This window comes from Monodon monoceros, unplaced genomic scaffold, assembly GCF_005190385.1.
Source record: "Monodon monoceros isolate NGI ecotype Baffin Bay Population unplaced genomic scaffold, NGI_Narwhal_1 Super_Scaffold_16, whole genome shotgun sequence".
NCBI lineage: Eukaryota > Metazoa > Chordata > Mammalia > Artiodactyla > Monodontidae > Monodon > Monodon monoceros.
In genome coordinates, this window is record NW_021703772.1 from 100,616,705 (window position 1) to 100,636,924 (window position 20,220).

The 20,220-nt window shown below is 41.8% G+C and overlaps 1 protein-coding gene across 3 annotated transcripts in view; it reads right to left on the reverse strand.

Moving 5' to 3' along the window:
- Positions 1 to 20,220, reverse strand: part of CCDC93 (coiled-coil domain containing 93) — a 91,066-nt gene that overhangs the window by 29,234 nt on the left and 41,612 nt on the right. For all 3 annotated transcript variants that reach the window (XR_003793862.1, XM_029224740.1, XM_029224741.1), the window contains 2 exons: positions 4,274 to 4,390; positions 461 to 523 (listed from right to left, as the gene is read on the reverse strand). Coding sequence is in view for 2 of the 3 variants with exons in the window: in XM_029224740.1 (XP_029080573.1) it covers positions 461 to 523; positions 4,274 to 4,390 (180 nt within the window). In the remaining variant the exon portion in view is untranslated. The remainder of the gene's footprint in view (positions 1 to 460; positions 524 to 4,273; positions 4,391 to 20,220) is intronic.

Sequence of the window (20,220 nt, forward strand, 5' to 3'; positions counted from 1 at the left end):
GACCCACAGCCCCTCTTCCATTCCGCCTAGGAGATCACCGGCAATTGTGAACAACGAATTATACCCTCTGTAGTCGTGTCATCTCACAAAAAGAAACCTCCTCTCTCTCACGGAATCCAGTGTTCTGGAGCAGAGGCCCTTTGCCGTGAATGACCCACCGTGTTCTTCAACGTGACCCACCCTGCCTGTCAGGCCCACTGTCCTCAGGAAGCTTCCCGGACCCTTGCAGCCCACAGCGACCTCTCCCACTCAGGCTCTGATGGTTTAGAACACGGCAGTGTGGATAAACTGATGGCTCGAGTCATGCGCTACCATGTGATTGTCCTTTGACTCCAGGTGGACCTGAGCGCTGAGAAGGGGATGGTGACCCCTCCACACGGATTGATGATGCAGGCATCCCATCAGTGGTGCAGGTCGAACGATTACCAACAAGACCCGTGGAGGAAGGGAACCTGCTCACCTCTGTCAGTGTTTTCTTTTTTTCCTCATATCTGGCTTGTAAGTCGGTATGACTTGCCTGCAGCTGTAAACGAAAGATAAAAGACAACTGTTCTCATTTGATCCTCACAATGGCACAGATTTGGGAGGTATCCACATTTCACAGATGAGAAAATGGAAGCTCAGAAAGATTTAAACTAAACAAATATGGACGTTTCTGACTCAATTAGCACCAACTACATGTCAGGTGATATACTAGATTTTCTGCGTAAATCCTAACAGTGAATCCTTACTAAATTCAATGGACGAAGACATTATCCTTATTTAACATATGAGGAAATAAAGACTCAGAGGGGTTATTACTTTACTAAAGTTTCGTAGCTGATAACTGATAAGGACTGGGTTCAAATTCAGGTCTGACTTCTTTGTATGGCTACAATCACTTCCGTTAACAAACAGAGAGATGGAAGGAGGAGTAAAACAAGGAGAAGGAATAAAGAACATGGTCCATGTATCCCGTTCACAGGACACAAACTGCATTGCTGCACTCAACAGTCTAGCGTAGAATTTGACTGGATGGCAAACAATGCCAGATACAAGAAAGGATTCAGGACTTCAACATGAGGAGAAAGAAAATGAACTACCTTTACTGCTCAAAGTTATACAATCATAAACTTACATCTCAAAAATGTCATTTCCCTTTTCCTTACAAAAAAGGTATATCTTGTGCTGTCTATGAACTTTTAGATATCTGAAAACATTCCATTCAAAGCTCAAAGCGTTTGTACGTTTCTACTTTTGAAAAGGGGACGTGGTAGAAAACCACAGTTAGACTTGTCAGACACTTTGGTTGTTACCTGCGTACAAATTAACAATGAGAAATTGTATTTTGTATCTCAACGATTATTTCAAAATAACTCAGCCCATTAAAAAAATTTATTCATTTATTCATTTATTTATTCATTCATTCATTCATTCAATTTATTTATTTATTTATTTATTGGCTGTGCCGTGTGGCTTGTGAGATCTTAGTTCCCCAAACCAGGAATTGAACCCGGGCCCCAGCAGTGACAGCATGGAGTCCTAACCATTGGACCAACAGGGAATTCCCAACTCAGCCCATCTTTGAACCTGTAAGCAACCTATTAAGAATTATGTCACCTTCAAAAATCATTACTCTTAAACTGTGCTTCTAGTTACCAGTCTCCACAACTGATGAATTTCCAGCCAGGCCTCTCAGGAAGTCACCTCAAGCAGAGGGCAGGAGAGACAGAGGAGGGAAGCAGGGGGCTCTGGCTTCTTGCTTTTCAAAGTGTGCCATCTGTGCAATGAGGACTGTTATTAACCTGTCTGTGTCACTAGTAGATGAGGGCATTTCTGGAGAAAGTTTGTTTTTCTCTTGAAATTCTAATGACTTAACTCTTGAAGCTCCAGGAGGAGTTCCTGCTATTTTCGCACCTGCTTCACCCACCTTCCTGCCCCCCTCTCTCCCCTGCACCCACCCACCCATCTGACATTTACCCAAGGCTCTGCTCAGATGAGGTGTGCAGTGGAAGGCAAAGAGCACGGCACAGTCCTTTCTCTCAAGGAGCCAAACCAGTAAACTGGGGATTAAAGTATGAGAGGAGCTGGGCCAGAGACGGGCCCCGAGGAGGCCAAGGAAAGAGTCCGCTTGCTCATCAAGGAAGGAGTCACCGACAAAGACACACGGGGGCTGGATCCTGACAGGGAAGACACCTCTTCTCTTTAATTAACTCATCACAGATCTGCCCAGCTTTTCTCTAACAGGGGCTGTCCCAATAGCTTAGCTAAGTTTTTCTCTTGCTGGAGTCCTCCGTGATTCTCCCATCTCCATCTTCTTCTTCATCATTAACCCCGAGACTTATCCCCCAAACTTCAGCTGCTGGTTAACACTTTTTTCTGGATTCCTCTTTCTTCAACCTCAGGTTTCTTGTCCGCTATCTACTAGCTGCCTCCCTACTCTCTGCCTTTGGCAGCATATTCCCCTATTGGACCATGTTCTTTCTTCCTTCTCCTTCTTTTACTCCTCCTTCCATCTTTCTGTTGGGCTAAGGCTCTCTCCGTGGTTCTCAACACCAAGGCCGCAGGAGAATCCTGGTCACTTTCTACCCTCATGGCCTTGTAGGAGAGGTTCTTGGATTTACAGAGTTTGGATTTTCTCATATACTATTGGTAGAAGTATAAATTAGTAAAACAATTGGTGAATAATTTGACAGTTTCTAGAAAAATTGAAAATGCATATTTTTTTGATCCAGCAATTCCACTTCTTAAAATCCATTTTACAGAAATATTTACATATTTGCACAAAGATGACTGTACGAAGATGTGCATGGTAGCATAAGTTTACAACTGGGAAAAAATCCCTGGGGAAAAAACCTCATAAATAGAGGACAGGTGAAATAAACTATAGTACATATATACTGTGTATATATACTACGTTCTTTCGTCAGAAAGAATGAGGTAGATCTATAGGTTCCAGTCTTGGTTCCACTGCTAATAAGCTGTGTGACCACAGGCAAAACTGCTTCACTTCTGTGTCTCAGGTTCTTCATTTGTAAAATGAGGGTAATAATAGTACCTCCTTCACAAGGATGTTGTGTGAACTGAATGAGTTAATTTTTTTTAAAATTAATTAATTAATTTAGTTTTGGCTACGGTGGATCTTTGTTTCTGTGCACGGGCTTTCTCTAGTTGCGGTGAGAGGGGGCTACTCTTTGTTGCTGTGCACGGGCTTCTCATTGCGGTGGTTTCTCTTGCTGCGGAGCACGGGCTCTAGGCATGCAGCCTTCAGTAGTTGCAGTGCGCGGGCTCAGTAGTTGTGGCCTTAGGGCTCTAGAGCACAGGCTCAGCAGTTGTGGCACACGGGCTTAGTTGCTCCGCGGCATGTGGGATCTTCCCGGACCAGGGCTCGAACCTGTGTCCCCCTGCATTGGCAGGCGGATCCTTAACCACTGTGCCACCAGGGAAGTCCCTGAATGAGTTAATTTTGAAAAGCACTTTGTAATTACTCTAAAAGAAAGTCCTTATTAGACATTACTATTACTGACAGAGAGATATCTGTGATAAAATAAGTGAAAAACAAACTCAATTTTTATAACCAGACAACCCCCTCTCCCCAGGTGAATGAGCATATGTAAGAGCTTGCAAAGCCTAGGAAACAGCGGGTTGCTCTAGGGAACAGGACTGGGTGAGAGTACAAGGGGATTCCCATTTTTAACTTCATACAGTTCTATACTATTTTGTTTATTTACAGTGAGCTTGTATTATCCCTATAATTTAAATTTAATGAGCTGAAGCATTTAAATTTATAAAGACAGAAAAAAATGATGTATTTGGCTAGAGTATGTCCCCTCATCACTACCTTCAGACCCCTGAGAGCAGAGATCGTAACTTGTTCTTCTTTCACCACCATGGCCTAGTTCAGTGCCCAGCACAGCGGTGCTCAGCTTATCTTTGTGAATTAATAAATGCTCTTCTTGCCCTGTGATCTTCTTCTAGAACAGAGGTTGGCAAATATTCTCTATAAAGGGCCAGACAGTAAATACTTTCGGCTCTGTAGGTCTCAATTCTGCCACTGGAGCTTGAAAACAGCCACAAAACATATGTAAACAAATGAGTGTGCATGTATTCCAATAAAATTATTTACAGAAACAGGTGGCGGCTGGACTGCCCTAGGGCCTGCGAGTGTCGACCCCTGTTCTAGAATCTCCTTTGACCATTCTGACATGGAGATCTTAACTCCTTCCCCAGTTTCTCCCTTCTTGAAGAATGGTTTTATTTTACTTGAATAAAATTATGAAAAGAAAACACTAACCTCTTCCAGTTGTTTGGTCTTCTGCAGAATCTGCTTGTTCAAGGAAATGACTTTATGATGATGTAGTTGGGAGGTTCCTAATTTTTCTGGACTTTCTTCAGCTGATAGCTCAGACTGCTGTGGGAAACAGATGGAAGACCCAAAGGATTTAATTAGCCCGCCCCAGTGCATTAAGACAGCCCTGTCCCTGCTCAGTCTGGGCAGAACACTACTGGGCAGCCGGTCACAACCAAGCCAGTGGGGCCCCGGGGTCCAGTGCAAACCCAATTCAGAGAAGAAGATTTTGACCCAATGACCAAAAGCCCGATCAAGAGCGTCTACGTTCCTGGCAGAGTGAACAGCATGCGCAGAAGCACAGGGATATATAACTGCGGTTAGGTTGATATCACGTAAGCAATAGGTTCTCATCAAAGGGTCTCAAATAGAGGAATAACATGGTCATCTTAGTATCTTCATTAAGACCATTCTGCAGTTATTAAGAATGATGAATTGATTCACTTTCATCAAAGTATTATAAATATGTGGTTAAAAAGTTTAACCATTCGGAAGCACTTACAATGAAAAGAAACAGTCTCTCTCTCACCTTCTTCTCCCCATCCATGGGCCCATTTCTCATTTCTATTCCTCTGGTGTTCACGGAGGATAGATTTGAGAGGGGCGAGAGTTGCTGAGAGAGGCCAGGAGGAAGGTCCTGAAATTGTGTAAATGGTGAGGGGATGGAGAAGAAGGGCTGGACAAGACGTAGAGACTGTCAGGACGGGAAGTGAGCAAGGGAGAGATTTCTGGTTGGGGTGATGAGGTGAACGTAGCAACGTCACCAAGAAACCGTGCAAAGAAGGGGGCAGCTTGGTGCAGATACTGAAAACAAACACTTGCCTCAAGACCCCGGAGAGGGAAGTCCCAGGAACAAGAAACAAGAAGTTTGACCCTATTCCAATAGGCATCTTTAAAACACTTCTTGGGTGATCACAGAATAGACAGCTTCATTGACCAGCCAATGAACACCCATTATAACCACATTGCCTTCTTTACTGGAAGTACCCCAGTTCCAAGCTAATCGCTGATTTTAAGCCCAAGCACAACGAAACTGTATGAATATCTGATTTTCCCTGCATGTTTGAACAGTGATCACGAGCTTCAAAGTTTTGGAAGATTTACCTCCGGTGGAAAGAGACAGAAAAGCGAGAAGAAGAAACTGGATGGTACAGTCACCACTTATCTTGGTTAAGGATTTCCCTGAATAAGTCAGAGGCACTATTAATAGAGGATACGTTTTTTGCTGCTTAATGACTCTGGAGGTGGGAGTCAAGCAGGATATGGCTGCATAAAATGGCAGGAAACATCACTTTCTATCTTGTGAGCTGCTAGGCCATAAAGGAGAACTAGACATTACAAAACAGCTAGCTTTGAAACCTGCGATCTGTGGAAAATGTCAACTAACACACTCCAGCTTATCTGAATTTCTTCAAATCGGAGTTAACTTTTAAAATGCAGTTAACTTTGGGCACATCAAGATATTTACAACCTGTAGTCAAGGGAAGGAGAACTGTTCCTGAAAATTATTTGAGAGCATAAAAAAAGGGGGAAAAGGAAAGAGCACTCCCTCTTGATTTTCAGATCACTTGTCAGAAACATAATTATAATTAACTAATTATATCTCCTCCACTTTGACTACATCATCCTGAACTATGTTATCAATTTGGCCACTTTTGTCTGTTATATATTTAGTAGCTTTCTTCTTATAGTCCATTTCAGATTTGGGTTTTAACATCCAGCTTAGATTCCTTGATACTGATTTCCAAAATGTCACTGGCATATCCTCAGAGCATTCTGCTTTACTCGCAGAATTACATAAACCCTCCATCTCATGATTTATTGATGTCTGAAATGGAATTAATTCCCCAATCATAGGAACTACCCCACATGGTATGGCTCTATGTTTGATGTCAGGATTATCTTGAGTGCCCTGACCTCCTCTGGCTGTCTCTCTGGCTTTGGATCAGGTCAAGCTGTGGGCAAGCAGGCTCCAGGGGATCCATGTCTCAGTCACCTCCCAGGGAGACTTCCTCCGGTCTGTGGGGGTGAGGGTGGGCACATACTCATTCAGTGCTGTCCTGCACCTTTGGCAGGAGTTGGATGATGTCTCCAACTCTTAGCATGCCTTCCTGCTGAGAAACTGCTTTTATGGCCAAGGTCCCAAAAGAATGAAAACTGCATTTCCCACCCAGCTTCCACACCCTCTTATCAGTGTACCTGTCAACACACACAGCTTTGTTTAAGACTATGACCTTTGACTTCACTTCCAAGAACCCTTCTTGCAGGAAAACCAGTAGCTAGCTTGCAACCTGGGAAGAGGACTTCCAGGCTAGCTGGCTATTCCTCCCCCCTGCCCCTGCCTCTCTCTCAATTTAAATTTTTAGCCACATGGTCCCTTAAGATCCTTTCAGGGGGTCTTTGAGGTCAAAATCCTTTTCATAATGATACTAGGATATGATATTTTTTCACTCATTCTCTCATGATTGTACAGTGAAATTTTCCACCTGTTATATGACATGTGACGGTATCACTGCTCTGATGTTAATATGTAATGCATTTATCATTGTTATTTGTAAATGAATTAATATGTAAGTTTTCAGGACCTCCTCAGTGATTTTTAAGGGTTCTTATAGGGTCCTGAAACTAAAAATTTTGAGAACCATTACTTTAAGGGGCTGGCTCTCTTGGGAATCTACTCACTGACTGGGGCAGCCTCATTAACCCTGACTCCAGCCAATGCAGTGGGCCCACCCACGAAACTGAGAGGGGAAGCGCTTTCTGATCCCACCCTCACTAGACAGCTGCTTCAACCAACCAGAGAGAAAATACCTGTAGTGCACCGAAAGGATGCTCAAGTCTCCATACAAACTTACTATTACATCTCTGTTATGACAGTGTACGTCCCAAGCAAACATGGGCTTTCAAAATCCTTTCTCTTGCTGCTAGGTGGCAATTCTCACTGCTCTGTGCAGTCCCTTAAACTTGCATCTGCAAAGCATTAATGTACACGTCAGGTTATTAAGTGCCATTTCCACGTCTGACATTTCTCCAGTGCAATTAAAATGAATAATATGCACATGAACAGGCCCACAGTACATATAAATTTGTGAATTCCTCCACGTGCCTGAGTCCAGAGATGGTGCTACGCAAACTGCTTTATTTAACGGGAAGTTATTTTTGTAACAGAAAAAAAAATCATTTATTCCAGAGCTGCACTGAAGAGAGTTCTTAACCTAGTCAACGGGAAGCTGATTGCTCTATATTTCAAACACACTTTTTATTAAGTCATTGAAATTTTTCATTTCTTTCAAATACCCTCCTCAAAGCCAAAAGAACTAGACCAATGAAGGCAGAAACAGGTCTTTGAAACAGTACGGCTCATCTGACATTGTGTCCACTGACAGTCACAGTGGGAAGAAAACTAAAGGTCACCAAGTTGGATCTTAAAGGATGAAACAAAGTTGGACAGATGGAGAAAGGAGAATGGGCTTTACAGAAAATCCTTGACAGAAAAAAATTAAGTCCCTGGGGTATATTAACTGATTTTTACTTGAAAAGCCCAACATCTCTCAAAGAATGCCAACCGTCTATAAATATTGCATTGTGTTTACATTAGAGCAGGGGCTAAAGTGCCAATCTAATTTTGTTCAACAATTTCAGATTAAGAACGTGCTTTCAAAACCACAGGGTGGATTAAGATGACTTCTAGTGCAGATTCAATGTTTTCTAATAATTGACAGATGTTTGCAATTTCTATTCTTAGGGGAACCAGATATAAATGTCACTCGATAATATTAGTCCAGTTCAAAATAGTAAATTCCTAAGAGAAACAAAAAAATGATTACTTTAGCTAAAACTATATACTTTCATAATGAAATAGACCCAAAAGGTTATCTACATATCAACCTTCCTAATACAGGAATCTTTTTCCTATGTCATCCCTCTCCCATTTCCCCACTAAAATGTGGCTACTAAGCTGTCAATAATAAAAGATCCTTATCTCATGAGGGTGCCACAAGTTCTCCATACTGAATAGATGAACTTCAGTTTCTGGACCTTGACAAACCCTCCCACTGAAAACAAGTAAACAGACAATATAAAATATTTATTTTTTTAATCTTAAAAAAAAATCTATGCACTAGCAAGAATGTAAGAAATCCTAAAAGGCCAAAAAGTTAGTAAAAGTGGGAATCCAAGAGGTAGGTGTACACATGGAGGTTGGCTTTTTTCTTGAGAGTATTTGCCAAAACCAGTTGATCTCAGGCTTTGATTTTTATAATTCAACAACTGCTTTGCATAATCCTTGACACAGATGTAGCAGGAAAAAAAAAAAAATCTGCCATGAGATTCTGTGACAACAGATTTGCCCTCGTGCAGTTCTATAATCTAAATGTACACACTACCTGGATGGTCCAAAAAACCTATAAGCCAAGACTATGTGTACAATGGGCCTGAGCTGGGGTATGCCCAAATGCGTGTAAGAGCAAGAGACAATCCTCTCTGGAAGAACAGAGCTTCAACTCTAGGTCTCAAATAACTTCTACAGATAAATTTCCAAGCAGTATGAACTGACAGTCAAAAATCAAAAGCACACACGAAGTCAAAGCATCATGAGAAAAAGCTGGCAGAAACGAACAGCAGAAATGGACCTGCAAACTCACACACACGTACCCGCTCCTCCCGGAAGCCACAGAGACAAAGTGTAATCGCTCTTGTGTAACGGTCCAACTTTTCTAACAAAGAAGCATCCACAGCTCTGTCTTCTCTCCTGTTCATAATAAGATGTCGGCTCCTTTCACCATCTTGGCTATCCCCTGGACATACCGTAGCTCATAACCCTTTTTGAGCATTCCCAATGGAATCTGAGCACTGCAGACAGGATGGGATCATTCACTTTCCCTGATCTACACTCTGCTCCCATTAATGATACATAAATGTGCTTTTCAATATTCTTGACTCCCACTAACGAAGTCCCATGAATTTCAAAGACCCATATTCATGTAAACTTGCTGAGTCTAATGCACAGCTCTGGGTCCCAAGGTGAGCAATACAGTCTATCTGCCCAGAATGCAGCTAATATTTAGGAGGTGTGAACAAAATCCAAAACCTCCCACTTTTACCCCATGAACTAAGGTCAGGTCGGACGGCATCCTTATCAAATCCTGAACTGGTATATGACTGATTTTTCTGAAATAAAATAGTTCACTCTTACCTTCCTTAAAAAATGAATTTATTTGCTTGGGCTTAACATTTCAGTCTAAGATATTTTTGAATGTTGATTCTATTCTTCAATCTATTAGCCACCTTTTCTATTCTAGCTTTAAATGACGTTTAAATCTGACGAAGCTAATTCCTATGTCTTTATCCAAACTGATAAAGACCCTAAAAGGTAGAGGTTATGCTGTGTGACTTGAGACAATCCCACCAGGTCAACAACTTACTAGCTAGTTTCATTCTCTTTGCTGTTAGTTTCTGTGTTACATACCTCAGAATTTAGGAAATCTTGGAGCAGTCTGGAGACACAGACATATTAGCATATTCTCTCCAGATATACAGGGTTCCTTCATCTCCAAATTCTGATTGTTTTAAATCTCTCCCCACCTTCCTTTGTTTCATCAGCTAACCTTTACTGGGGCACAGTGTTAGGCACTGGAAACGTGGAAAAAGACACAGATCTCAAGGTCTAGTCAGGTGACACCCGCTCATCCATAAAGGTGCTATACCCACCACATTCTCCCCAAGCCTTCATCGTGACAGAGCAAGAGAGAGTTTTGAAAGCTCTTCTCGTTCCTTCTTCTTCCTCCCTTCCACAAATGTTTATGAAAACCCCATTACGTTAGGCACAGGGCATGCTCCCGGCCCTGGCTGACAGCACACATTCTAGTTCTGGGAGACAGGCAGAGGCAAATGAAATAGTGCCTTGTGAGCAGTGCTACGAAGGAGACGACACGGAGCTGACCCACACATCAGAGAAAAGCCTTAGGAAGGAGAGGCACCCGCAACTACAGGCGAGCGTTATTATGTGCCAGGCAACAGGAACACAGAGATGAAAGATGAAACCTTGGCCCTCCAGAAGTTTACAGATCTGGAATATGACCTAACATCTGTGACCTTAAGTGAAAAAATGGAGCCTAGAAGGAAGGGGCTTAAAAATCCTCCCCGACCTTGCCACCCCACCGCCCCCCGAATCCCAACCTGGGTTTTTCTATCTGCGGCCACAGTAGGAGGGCCCTGAGAGGGCACCTCCTCCCCTGTACCTCACTTCTTCCCCAACCCTACGTGCTAATGCTGCTAGAAGAAAAGGTTTTCGGGTGGGGTCAGGTGATGAGATTAGAATCCTTCACACCTGAGCTTATTAGAAATCACACCGGTTCCAGCTCAGCTCAGCTCAGGAAAGATTCTCTAACGAAAGTCAGGGTCTCCTAGTTCCTAAGCACCCCAAGACCTTCTGATGCAGGCAAGGTCCCTGTGCTGGACAGGAAAGTTTCCAAAACCTATTGAGAAAAATAATTTCCTCCACAAATAAGTCCCCTGATGACCCCAAATGCATCTCACCTTAAAATAAGATCAAGATGTTGACAGTCTTCTGGCTAGGATATTCCACTCTGGAGAGATGGATAAGAATATTTTAATGTGGCATTTTCCAGTGATATGAAAAGCCACTCACATACCCCAAACAGAAAATCCCACAGTTTTTAGTAGCTTAGGTGTGACTGTGTGTGAGTGCTTGGGCTGCGTCAGTTTTTTACTTATTTCTGTGGTTAGTTCCCAATGTGACCTGGCTTCTTCACTCCACTCAGCCCCACTGGGCAGTCAGACAGTGGGAGAGTCTAAAGAGGCTTGGCCATTGCAAAGCCTGGGAGGCAGACACTAAAGATGGCCAAGGAGGCCATCCCTGCTGCCCCCTGAGGACACTCCACCCTGCCACAGAGACAGGTTTCAAAGTCAGACAGTCCTGTATGCAAACCTGGAACTTATTAGCTACATGGTAGTACACAAGCTACTTAACGCCTCTGACGACCATCCCATCTACAAAACAGACATAATATCACATGCTTACGTACTAGGCAGCAACACTGCCAGGCGCTTGGTGAGGCTCCGAGGTTACAGAGAAGAAGAGTGAAGTGTGGTCCACGCACACATAAACAGGTAGCTTCAATTGCACACGAGCAAGTATCAACATACGGATGGAAGAAGGCAGAGGGTTATAAGCAAGGAGGCAGCATGCTGTTTTGAAAATTAAATAAGATAGTGGTACAAAAAGTACCTGGAAAGGAGATCGATCAAAATGGTGGAGTAGAAGTGGAACTCACCCCTCCCATGAACACATCCAAAACACACCTACAGGCGGAACAGTTCTCACCGAAAACTAACCGGAAAATGGCAGAAAGACTCCTGTACAACCAAGGCTGTAAGAAAGATCCACACGGAATCAGGCGGGAAGGGAAGAAAAGCAATCAGGTCGGGTCCCCTGGGAAGGGAGTCAGAGGAAAAGGGAGATTACATGGGCAGAGATCCACCCTGGGGAGTGAGCAGTTCAAGCCGCATGTTGGGCTCCCCGTTCCTGGGGTCCAGCACCGGGAAGATGAGCCCCTCGAGCTGACTGGAATACCAGTGGGACGGACAAACAGGAGGGCTGTGGGAAGGCTGGACTCCGCTGGAGAGAAGCATGTCTGCGGTGGCTTGCTCTCAGGGCAGGGTGGAGGGCGGACGGAGGACTGCTCCAGTGGCTGCCTCGTTTCCCACTCTGGCATGTGCCCCAGCCTGAGACAAGTGAACACCCTAGCCCAGCTTACTTCACATCGCAGCTCCACGGTGGACTGGGGAGAGAGCTCGGCCACTGCTGGCACTCGCTCAGCCAGTGCATCAGAAGCAGCCCTGCTCTCTGACGGCACCTGGACTCCACAGTCCACACCCCGATAGAGACTGAGAGCCCACATGGGCCCCATCTGCCCTGTGGCATGGCTCCACAACAGGGCGAGGAAGGCAGAGGCTGGGGGCAGGGGCTGGCTGTGAGGGACAAAGAAGACGTGGCCCCGAGGTTGCGGCTGAGCAGGATGGGAGCAGCCACTGCGGTGCTTGCACAGGCGGCATAGGGAGGCAGCCCTGACCTCTGTCTGTGGCTGGGTCACCACAGCCCGCGCCCCATCATGAGCCGAAAGCCCACACAGGTCCCATCTCGCTCCAGCACTGCTCCCCCGTCTGGGGAAAGGGTCCCAGTGCTGAGAAAGGGGAGAGCATACACTTAAAGGGAACAGAGCCGGCTTGGAGCCAAACCTCAGGGCTTCTGCTACAGCAGCTGGGGATCTGCCCCTGCCCCTGCCCCTGATAGGGCAGTAATGGTCACAGAGCAGAGGGGAAGCCTGAGCTCACAGCTGGCTCCAGCTTTAGCCCCTCCATCTATAGCCCCACCTTCTACCAAGGTGAGAGCTGCCAGCACACCCTGAGGAAAGATGTGACTTGCTTTGAGGTCAAATCCAGCTCTCCCACCAAAGGCAGGAGGCAAATGTAGTCTGTACAGGGACACTCCCACATAAGGACACCCTTCAGGACTGTAACAGATAACTACTGTTTCACATAAGTTCATAGAGGCAGAGAAAGTTAAGCAAAATGAGAAGGCAGAGGAACTGGTCTCAACTGAAAGAGCAAGAGAAACCCCTGAAAAAATAAATAATGAAAGAGAAGTAAACAAATTACCAGATAAAGAATTCAAAGCATTAGTAATAAAAATGCTAACTGAATTAGGGGAAAGAATAGATGAACACAGTGAGAATTTTAACAAGGAAATAGAAAATATAAAAAAGAACCAGTCAGAAGTGAAAAATACAGTAACAAATGAAAAACACTATAAGGAATTAATAGCAGACTAAGTGATACAGAAGGACACATAAGTGATCTGGAAGACAGAATTATGGAAGTCACCCACTTGGAACAGCAAAAAGAAAAAAACAAATATGAAAAAATGAGAACAGTTTAAAAGATCTCTGAGATAACACCAGGCATTACCAACATTCACACTGTAGGGGTCCCAGTAGGAGAAGGGAGTCAAAAATATATTTGATGAAATTATGGTTGAAAAATTCCCAAACTTGAAGAAGGAAACAGATATTAAGGTATAGGAAGCACAGAGGGTCCCAACCAAGATGAACTCAATCAGACCCATGCCAAGACATATCATAATTAAAATGGCAAAAGTTAAAAACAAAGAGAGAATTCTAAAGGCAGCAAGAGAAAAACAGAGTCATATACAAGGCTATCAGCTGATTTTTCTGCAGAAACTTTGCAGGATAGAGGGAGTGGCAGGATATAATCAAAATGCCGAGAGGGAAAAACCTGCAACCCAGGATACTCTACCCAGGAAGTTTATCATTTAGAATTGAAGGAGAAATAAAGAACTTCTCAGATAAGCAAAAACTAAGAGAGTTCATCAACGCTAAACCTACCCTAAATGAAATGTTAAAGGGTCTTCTCTAAGTGGAAAAGAAAAGGCTATATAACAAGAAGTAAGAATCTATAGAAAAGGAAAAATCCAACTAGGAAAGGCCTCAGTGAGGGCTGAGGATCAACCACTTAAGTAAGCTAGTACAAAGATTAAAGACAAAAAAAACTGGAAAAGCAACTCTGACTACAATAAACGGTGAAGGGATAGACCTGAAGCTGTAAAATGTGACATCAAAACCACAAAACATGGGGGAGGGGAGTAAAAAAATGCAGAGCTTTTAGAACGTGTTTGGACTTAAACGACTATCAGTCTACCACAAGTATCAACAGATACAGTTATAAGCCAAGATACACGAACCCCATGGTAACCACACATCAAAAACCAGCAATAGATACACAAAAACTAGAAGGAAACACAAACATACTACTAAAGAACCACAAGGAAAGAAACAAGAAGAAGAAGAAATGAACAGAGAAGAACTATAAAAACAATAGGAAAACAAGTAATAAAACAGAAATAAGTACATACCTATCAATAATTAATTTAAATATCCATGGACTAAATGTTCCAATCAAAAGACACAGGGTAGATGACTGGGTTAAAAAAAAAAAAAAAGACCCATTTATATACTGTTTACAAGAGACTCACTTCAGAGCTAAAGACATATACAGACTGAAAATGAGGGGATGGAAAAAGATATTTTATGCAAATGGAAATGACAAGAAAGTAGGTGTAACAATACTCGTATCAGACAAAATAGACTTTAAAACAAAGTCTATAACAAAAGACAAAGAAGGGCACTATATAATGATCAAGGGGTCAATCCAAGGAGAGGATATTTTACTTGTTACCATATATGCATGCACCCAATACAGGAGCACCTAAAAGTATAAAGCAAATATTAACAGACATAAATGAAGAAATTGACAATAATACAATAATAGCAGGGGACTTTAGCACCCCACTTACATCAATGGACAGATCACCCATAAGGCAACAGTGGTCTTAAATGATACAATCGACCAGTTGGATTTAATAGATATCTACAGGACACTCCATTTCAAAACAGCAGAATACACGTTCTTTTCAAGTACACATGGAATGCTCTCCAGGACAGATCACATGCTAGGCCACAAAATAAGTCACGACAACTTTAAGAGGACAGAAATTATATCAAGCATTTTTTTCCCAACCTTAACGGTATGAAACTAGAAATCAATTACAGTAAGAAAAATAGGAAAAGCACAAATACGTAGAGACTAAACAACATGCTACTAAAAAACCAATAATAAAATCAAAGAGGAAATCAGAAAATACCTCAAGACAAATGAAAATGGAAACACAACTTTAAAAAATCTATGGGATGCAGCAAAAGCAGCTCTAAAAGGGAAGTTTATAGTGATACAGGCCTTCTAGAAGAAACAAGAAAAACCTCAAATAAACAACCTAACCTAACATCTAAAGGAATTAGAGAAAGAAGAACAAAGTCTAAAGTCAGCAGAAGGAAGGAAATAGTAAAGATAAGAGAGGAAATAGAGACCAAAAGAACAATGGAAAAAAATTCATGAACCTAACAGCTGCCTTTTTTTTTTTGAAAAGATAAATAAAATTGATAAAGCCTTAGCCAGGTTCACCAAGAAGAAAAAAGAAAGAGGACCCAAATAAACAAAACAAGAAATGAAAGAGAAGAAATAACAAATGATGCCACAGATATACAAAAATCATAAGAGAATGCTATGAACAGTTCTATGCCAACAAATTGGAAAACTCAGAAGAAACAGACAAGTTTCTAGAAACATCTAGCCTGCCAAAACTGAGTCAAGAATAAACAGATAATTTGACAGATTACTAGATGTGAAACAGAATAAAAAAAAAACTCCCTGCAAAGAAAAGTCCAGGACCAGATGGTTTCACTGGGAAATTCTACCAAACATACAAAGAACTTATACCTATCCTTCCCAAACTATTCTGAAAAACTCCCAAATTCATTCTATGAGGCCATCATTACCTGGATACCAAAATCAGACAAAGACACTACAAAAGAAGAAAATTACAAGCCAGTATCTTTGATAAATGTAGATGCAAAAATCCTCAGTGAAACACTAGGAAACTGAATCCAACAACACATACAAAGAATCATACACCATGCTCAAGTGGGATTTATTCCAGGATTTCAAGGATGGTCCAATATTTGCAAATCAGTCAATGTTATAGACCACATTAACAAAAGGAAAGATAAAAATCACATGATGCAGAGAAAAAATCATCATGCAGAGAAAGCATTTGACAAAATTCAACATCCATTCATGACTAAAACTCTCAAAGTGGGTATAAAGGGAATATATCTCAACATAATAAAGGCCATTTACGATAAACCCACAGCTAACATCATACTCAATGGGAAAAAGCTGAAAGCCTTTCCCCTAAAATCAGGAACAAGAGAAGAATGACCGCTCTTACCACTTCTATTTAACATAGTATTGGAAGTCCTAACCACAGCAATCAGACAAGAAACAAAGGAAGAAAGGAAGAAAGAAAGAAAGAAAGACATCCAATTGGAAGGGAAGATGTAAAACCGTTACTATTTGCAGATGACATGGCACTATATAAAGAAAATCCTAAAGTCTCCACCAAAAAAACTATTAGAAGTAATAAATGAATTCAGTAAGGTTGAAGGATACAAGATTAATACACAGAAATCTGTTGCATTTCTATATACTTATAATGAACTATCAGAAAGAGAAAGTTAAAAACAAAATCTCATTTAAAATTGTGTCAAAAAGAATACCTAGGAATAAACTTAACCAAGGAGGTGAAAGAACTATATTCTGAAAATTATAAAACACTGATAAAGGAAATTGAAGATGATTCAAAGATATGGAAAGATATCCTGTGCTCTTGGATTGGAAGAATTAATATTATTAAAATAGCCATACTACCCAAAGCAATCTACAGATTTAATGAAATCCCTGTCAAAATACCCATGACACTTTCCACAGAACTAGAACAAATAATCCTAAAATTTATACGGAACCATAAAAGACTCCAAATTGCCAAAACACTCTTGAGAAAAATGAACAAAGCTGGAGGTATCATGCTCCCTAACTTCAGACTATGCTACAAAGCTACAGAAATCAAAAACAGCATGGTTCTGGCAGAAAAACAGACACATAGATCAATGCAACAGAATAGAAAGCCCAGAAATAAATCCACACACCCATGATCAATTCATCTACGATAAAGAAGGCAAGAATATACAATGGAGAAAAGACAGTCTCTTCAACAAGTGATGCTGGGAAAACTGGACAGCTACATGTAAAAGAATGAGATTACAACATTTCCCAACACCATATGCAAAAACAAACTCGAAATGAATTAAAGACCTAAATGTAAGACCTGAAACCATGAAACTCCTGGAAGAGAAAATAGGCAGGACACTCTTTGACATAAATTGTAGCCATATTTTTTTGGATCTGTCTCCTAAGGCAAAAAAATAAATAAAAGCAAAAATAAACAAATGGGACCTAATTACACTTAAAAGCTTTTGCATAGCAAAGGAAACCACTGACAAAATGAAAAGACAACTGTTGGAGTGGAAGAAAATATTTGCAAATGATATTACCGATAAGGGGTTAGTATTCAAAATACATAAACAGCTCATACAACTCAATATCAAAAAAACAAACAACCCAATTAAAAAGTGGGCGGAAGATCTGAACAGACATTTTCCAAAGAAGACGTACAGATGGCTAACAGGCAAACGAAAAGATGTTCAACATCGCTAATTATTAGAGAAATGCAAATCAAAACCACAATGAGCTATCACACATCTGTCAGAATGGCTATCATCAAAAAGTCTACAAATAACACATTTCAGTTAGGATGTGGAGAAAAGGGAACCCTTGTACACTACTGATGGGAATGTAAATTGATACAGCCACTATGGAAAACAGTATGGAGGTTCCTCAAAAGCCTAAAAATAGAACTACCATATAATCCAGATATTCCACTCATAGGTATATATCAAAAAAACCCAAAAATGCTAATTCAAAAAGATACGTGCACCCCAATGTCCACAGCAGCTTTATTTATACAATAGCCAAGATGTGGAAGCAACCTGAGTGTCCATAAAAGATGAATGAAGATGTGGTGTGTATACACACACACACACACACACACACACACACACACACACCACACACAATGGAATATTACTCAGCCATAAAAAAATGAAATTCTGCCATCTGCAAAAACGTGGATGGACCTAGAGAGTATTATGCTCAGTGAAATAAGACAGAAAGACAAATACTGTATGTTATCACTTATGTATAGAATCTATGAAAAAACAAATGCACAGATATAGAAAACAAACTAGTGGTTACCAGTAGGGAGAGGGGTTGGGGGAGGGACAAGATAGGGGTATGAGATTAAGAGATACAAAATACTATGTATAAGATAAATAAGCAACAAGGATACATTGTATAGCACAGGGAAATACAGCCATTATTTTGTAATAACTTTAAACAGAGTATAGTCTATAAAATACTGAATCACTATGCTGTACACCCAAAAGTAATGTAATGTTGTAAATCAACTATACTTTAATAAAAAAATTTTTTTTAAAGTACCTGGCACTGAGAAGGCACTCAGGGTAGATTCTTCTGATTCCCCAAGACAGATCTGTGCCTCTAGATGTACAAAATGTTTTCAGATCCTGTCTCAGGGAGATGTTGACCAAGAATGATTTAGTCGCAGATGAGTCAAAATGGTGTACAGTTGATTAACATGTGGCATTGAGGAGAGTCCCTTCCTGCCTTTCTAGGCACCCTGCACCTTCCCTGGCCCAGCCTTGCCTGGTTCAGCTTCCTTTCCTTCCTTCTGGGATAGTACAGTGGAAGTATTTTGGGGACAGTCAAGCTTTTAGTTTTCTGCAAATCACAGTACTAGATTCTTCTTCCCTGCAAAAATGAATGCTACGATGCAGTGAGCATGTTGGACAGTAACACCACGAAGCACAGTGGTGCCTCACCAAGTACATTCTGGGAAGAGTGTCACCCTCTGGAAACAAAGGGAGATGGTGCTCCTTGGCCGGAGCCTGCTGACACTCATGAATTATATATCTGGAAGCTTATTCACATTCCTCTTCCCTGCTTTACAGGAACCATGTTAAATTGAGTTACGTATCTCAGGGACTTGCTCTGAAAAACATGGATTACGTACCATGTTACACTGTTGTAAGAACCTGTGAACTTTACGAATGAAAGAGAAGCCTGCACATGTTTTTTACTTCATTTTTATTTCTCAGTGCCTGTCGACTTTCCAACCACTCGCACCGGGCAGGCTGTTTGATTCATTCCCTAGTCACAAAATCACTTTCACACTTTCATCCTCCCCAAATTATTGCATCCCTTTTCTTCACTAAGCAAAACATCCATCCTGATCTCAGCCTAATTTGGGTTTCCTTCAAGTGCCACCAAAGGCTTTCCTCCTGAGCATGCCTCAATCCCATCTCTACTTTCAAGGGTTTCATTACTGAGGCCAGGAAGGTAGGGGCATGGATTTTTAGATGGATTGCCAGTGCCCTGTTTCAGCCCAATGTATAGCAGTAAGATTAAAGAGAAAAACAAATACGCTGTGGTGGGCAACTCTAACAGAGCCCCACAGTCTCTGCAAACGTGGTGGGATGCATGTACATAATTATGTCACATAAAACTGTAATGTCTGTCTTGTGGGGAGGTGCCTCCTTTGCTGGCTTTGATGAAATAAGTGATGTTGGTGAGGCCCACCTGGCAAGGAACTGAGGGCAGCCTCCAGCTGACTGCCAGAACTGCTGACCTCAGCCAACGGGTGTCAAGGAACTGAATGCTGCCAACAACCATGTGAACTTGGAAGTGGATCCTTCTCCAGTCAAGCCTCAGATGAGACCGCAGGCCAGGTCAGCACCTTCACTGTAATCTTGTAAGGGTCTGAAACAAAGGACCCTGCTACACTGTGCCAACCACCGACCCACAGAAAGTGCAATGATAAACTATGTTATTTTAGGCCACCGCATTTATGTAATATTCCTGTGTAGCAATACATAACTAAATTCAGAGAAAGAGAAAAGCAGCCCCTGACATCTGAGAGCTAATCTGGTACTCTCAGCAAGGCCTTGATGTTGCTGGGAGCTGGCCTGCACTCATACGAGGCTTCGGTGTTAAATATAAATAATTCCAGAGAACAGCAACATCAGACACGCACAAGCATCGACCACTCTGTAATCATGTTTGTACATGGACAGAAACCTGAACATTGTTCAAATCCCCTAAATGATCAAACATCCCCCTATACCAGCTAACATGGGCATACAGCTTCAACCTTGATTCACTGCCCTTGTCTCATAGATTTCTTTACATAATATTCACTGAATTGCCCCTCCTTAAGGCATACAACACAGAGCAAAGCTCTACTTTCTTGAAGCTTCCCCCAA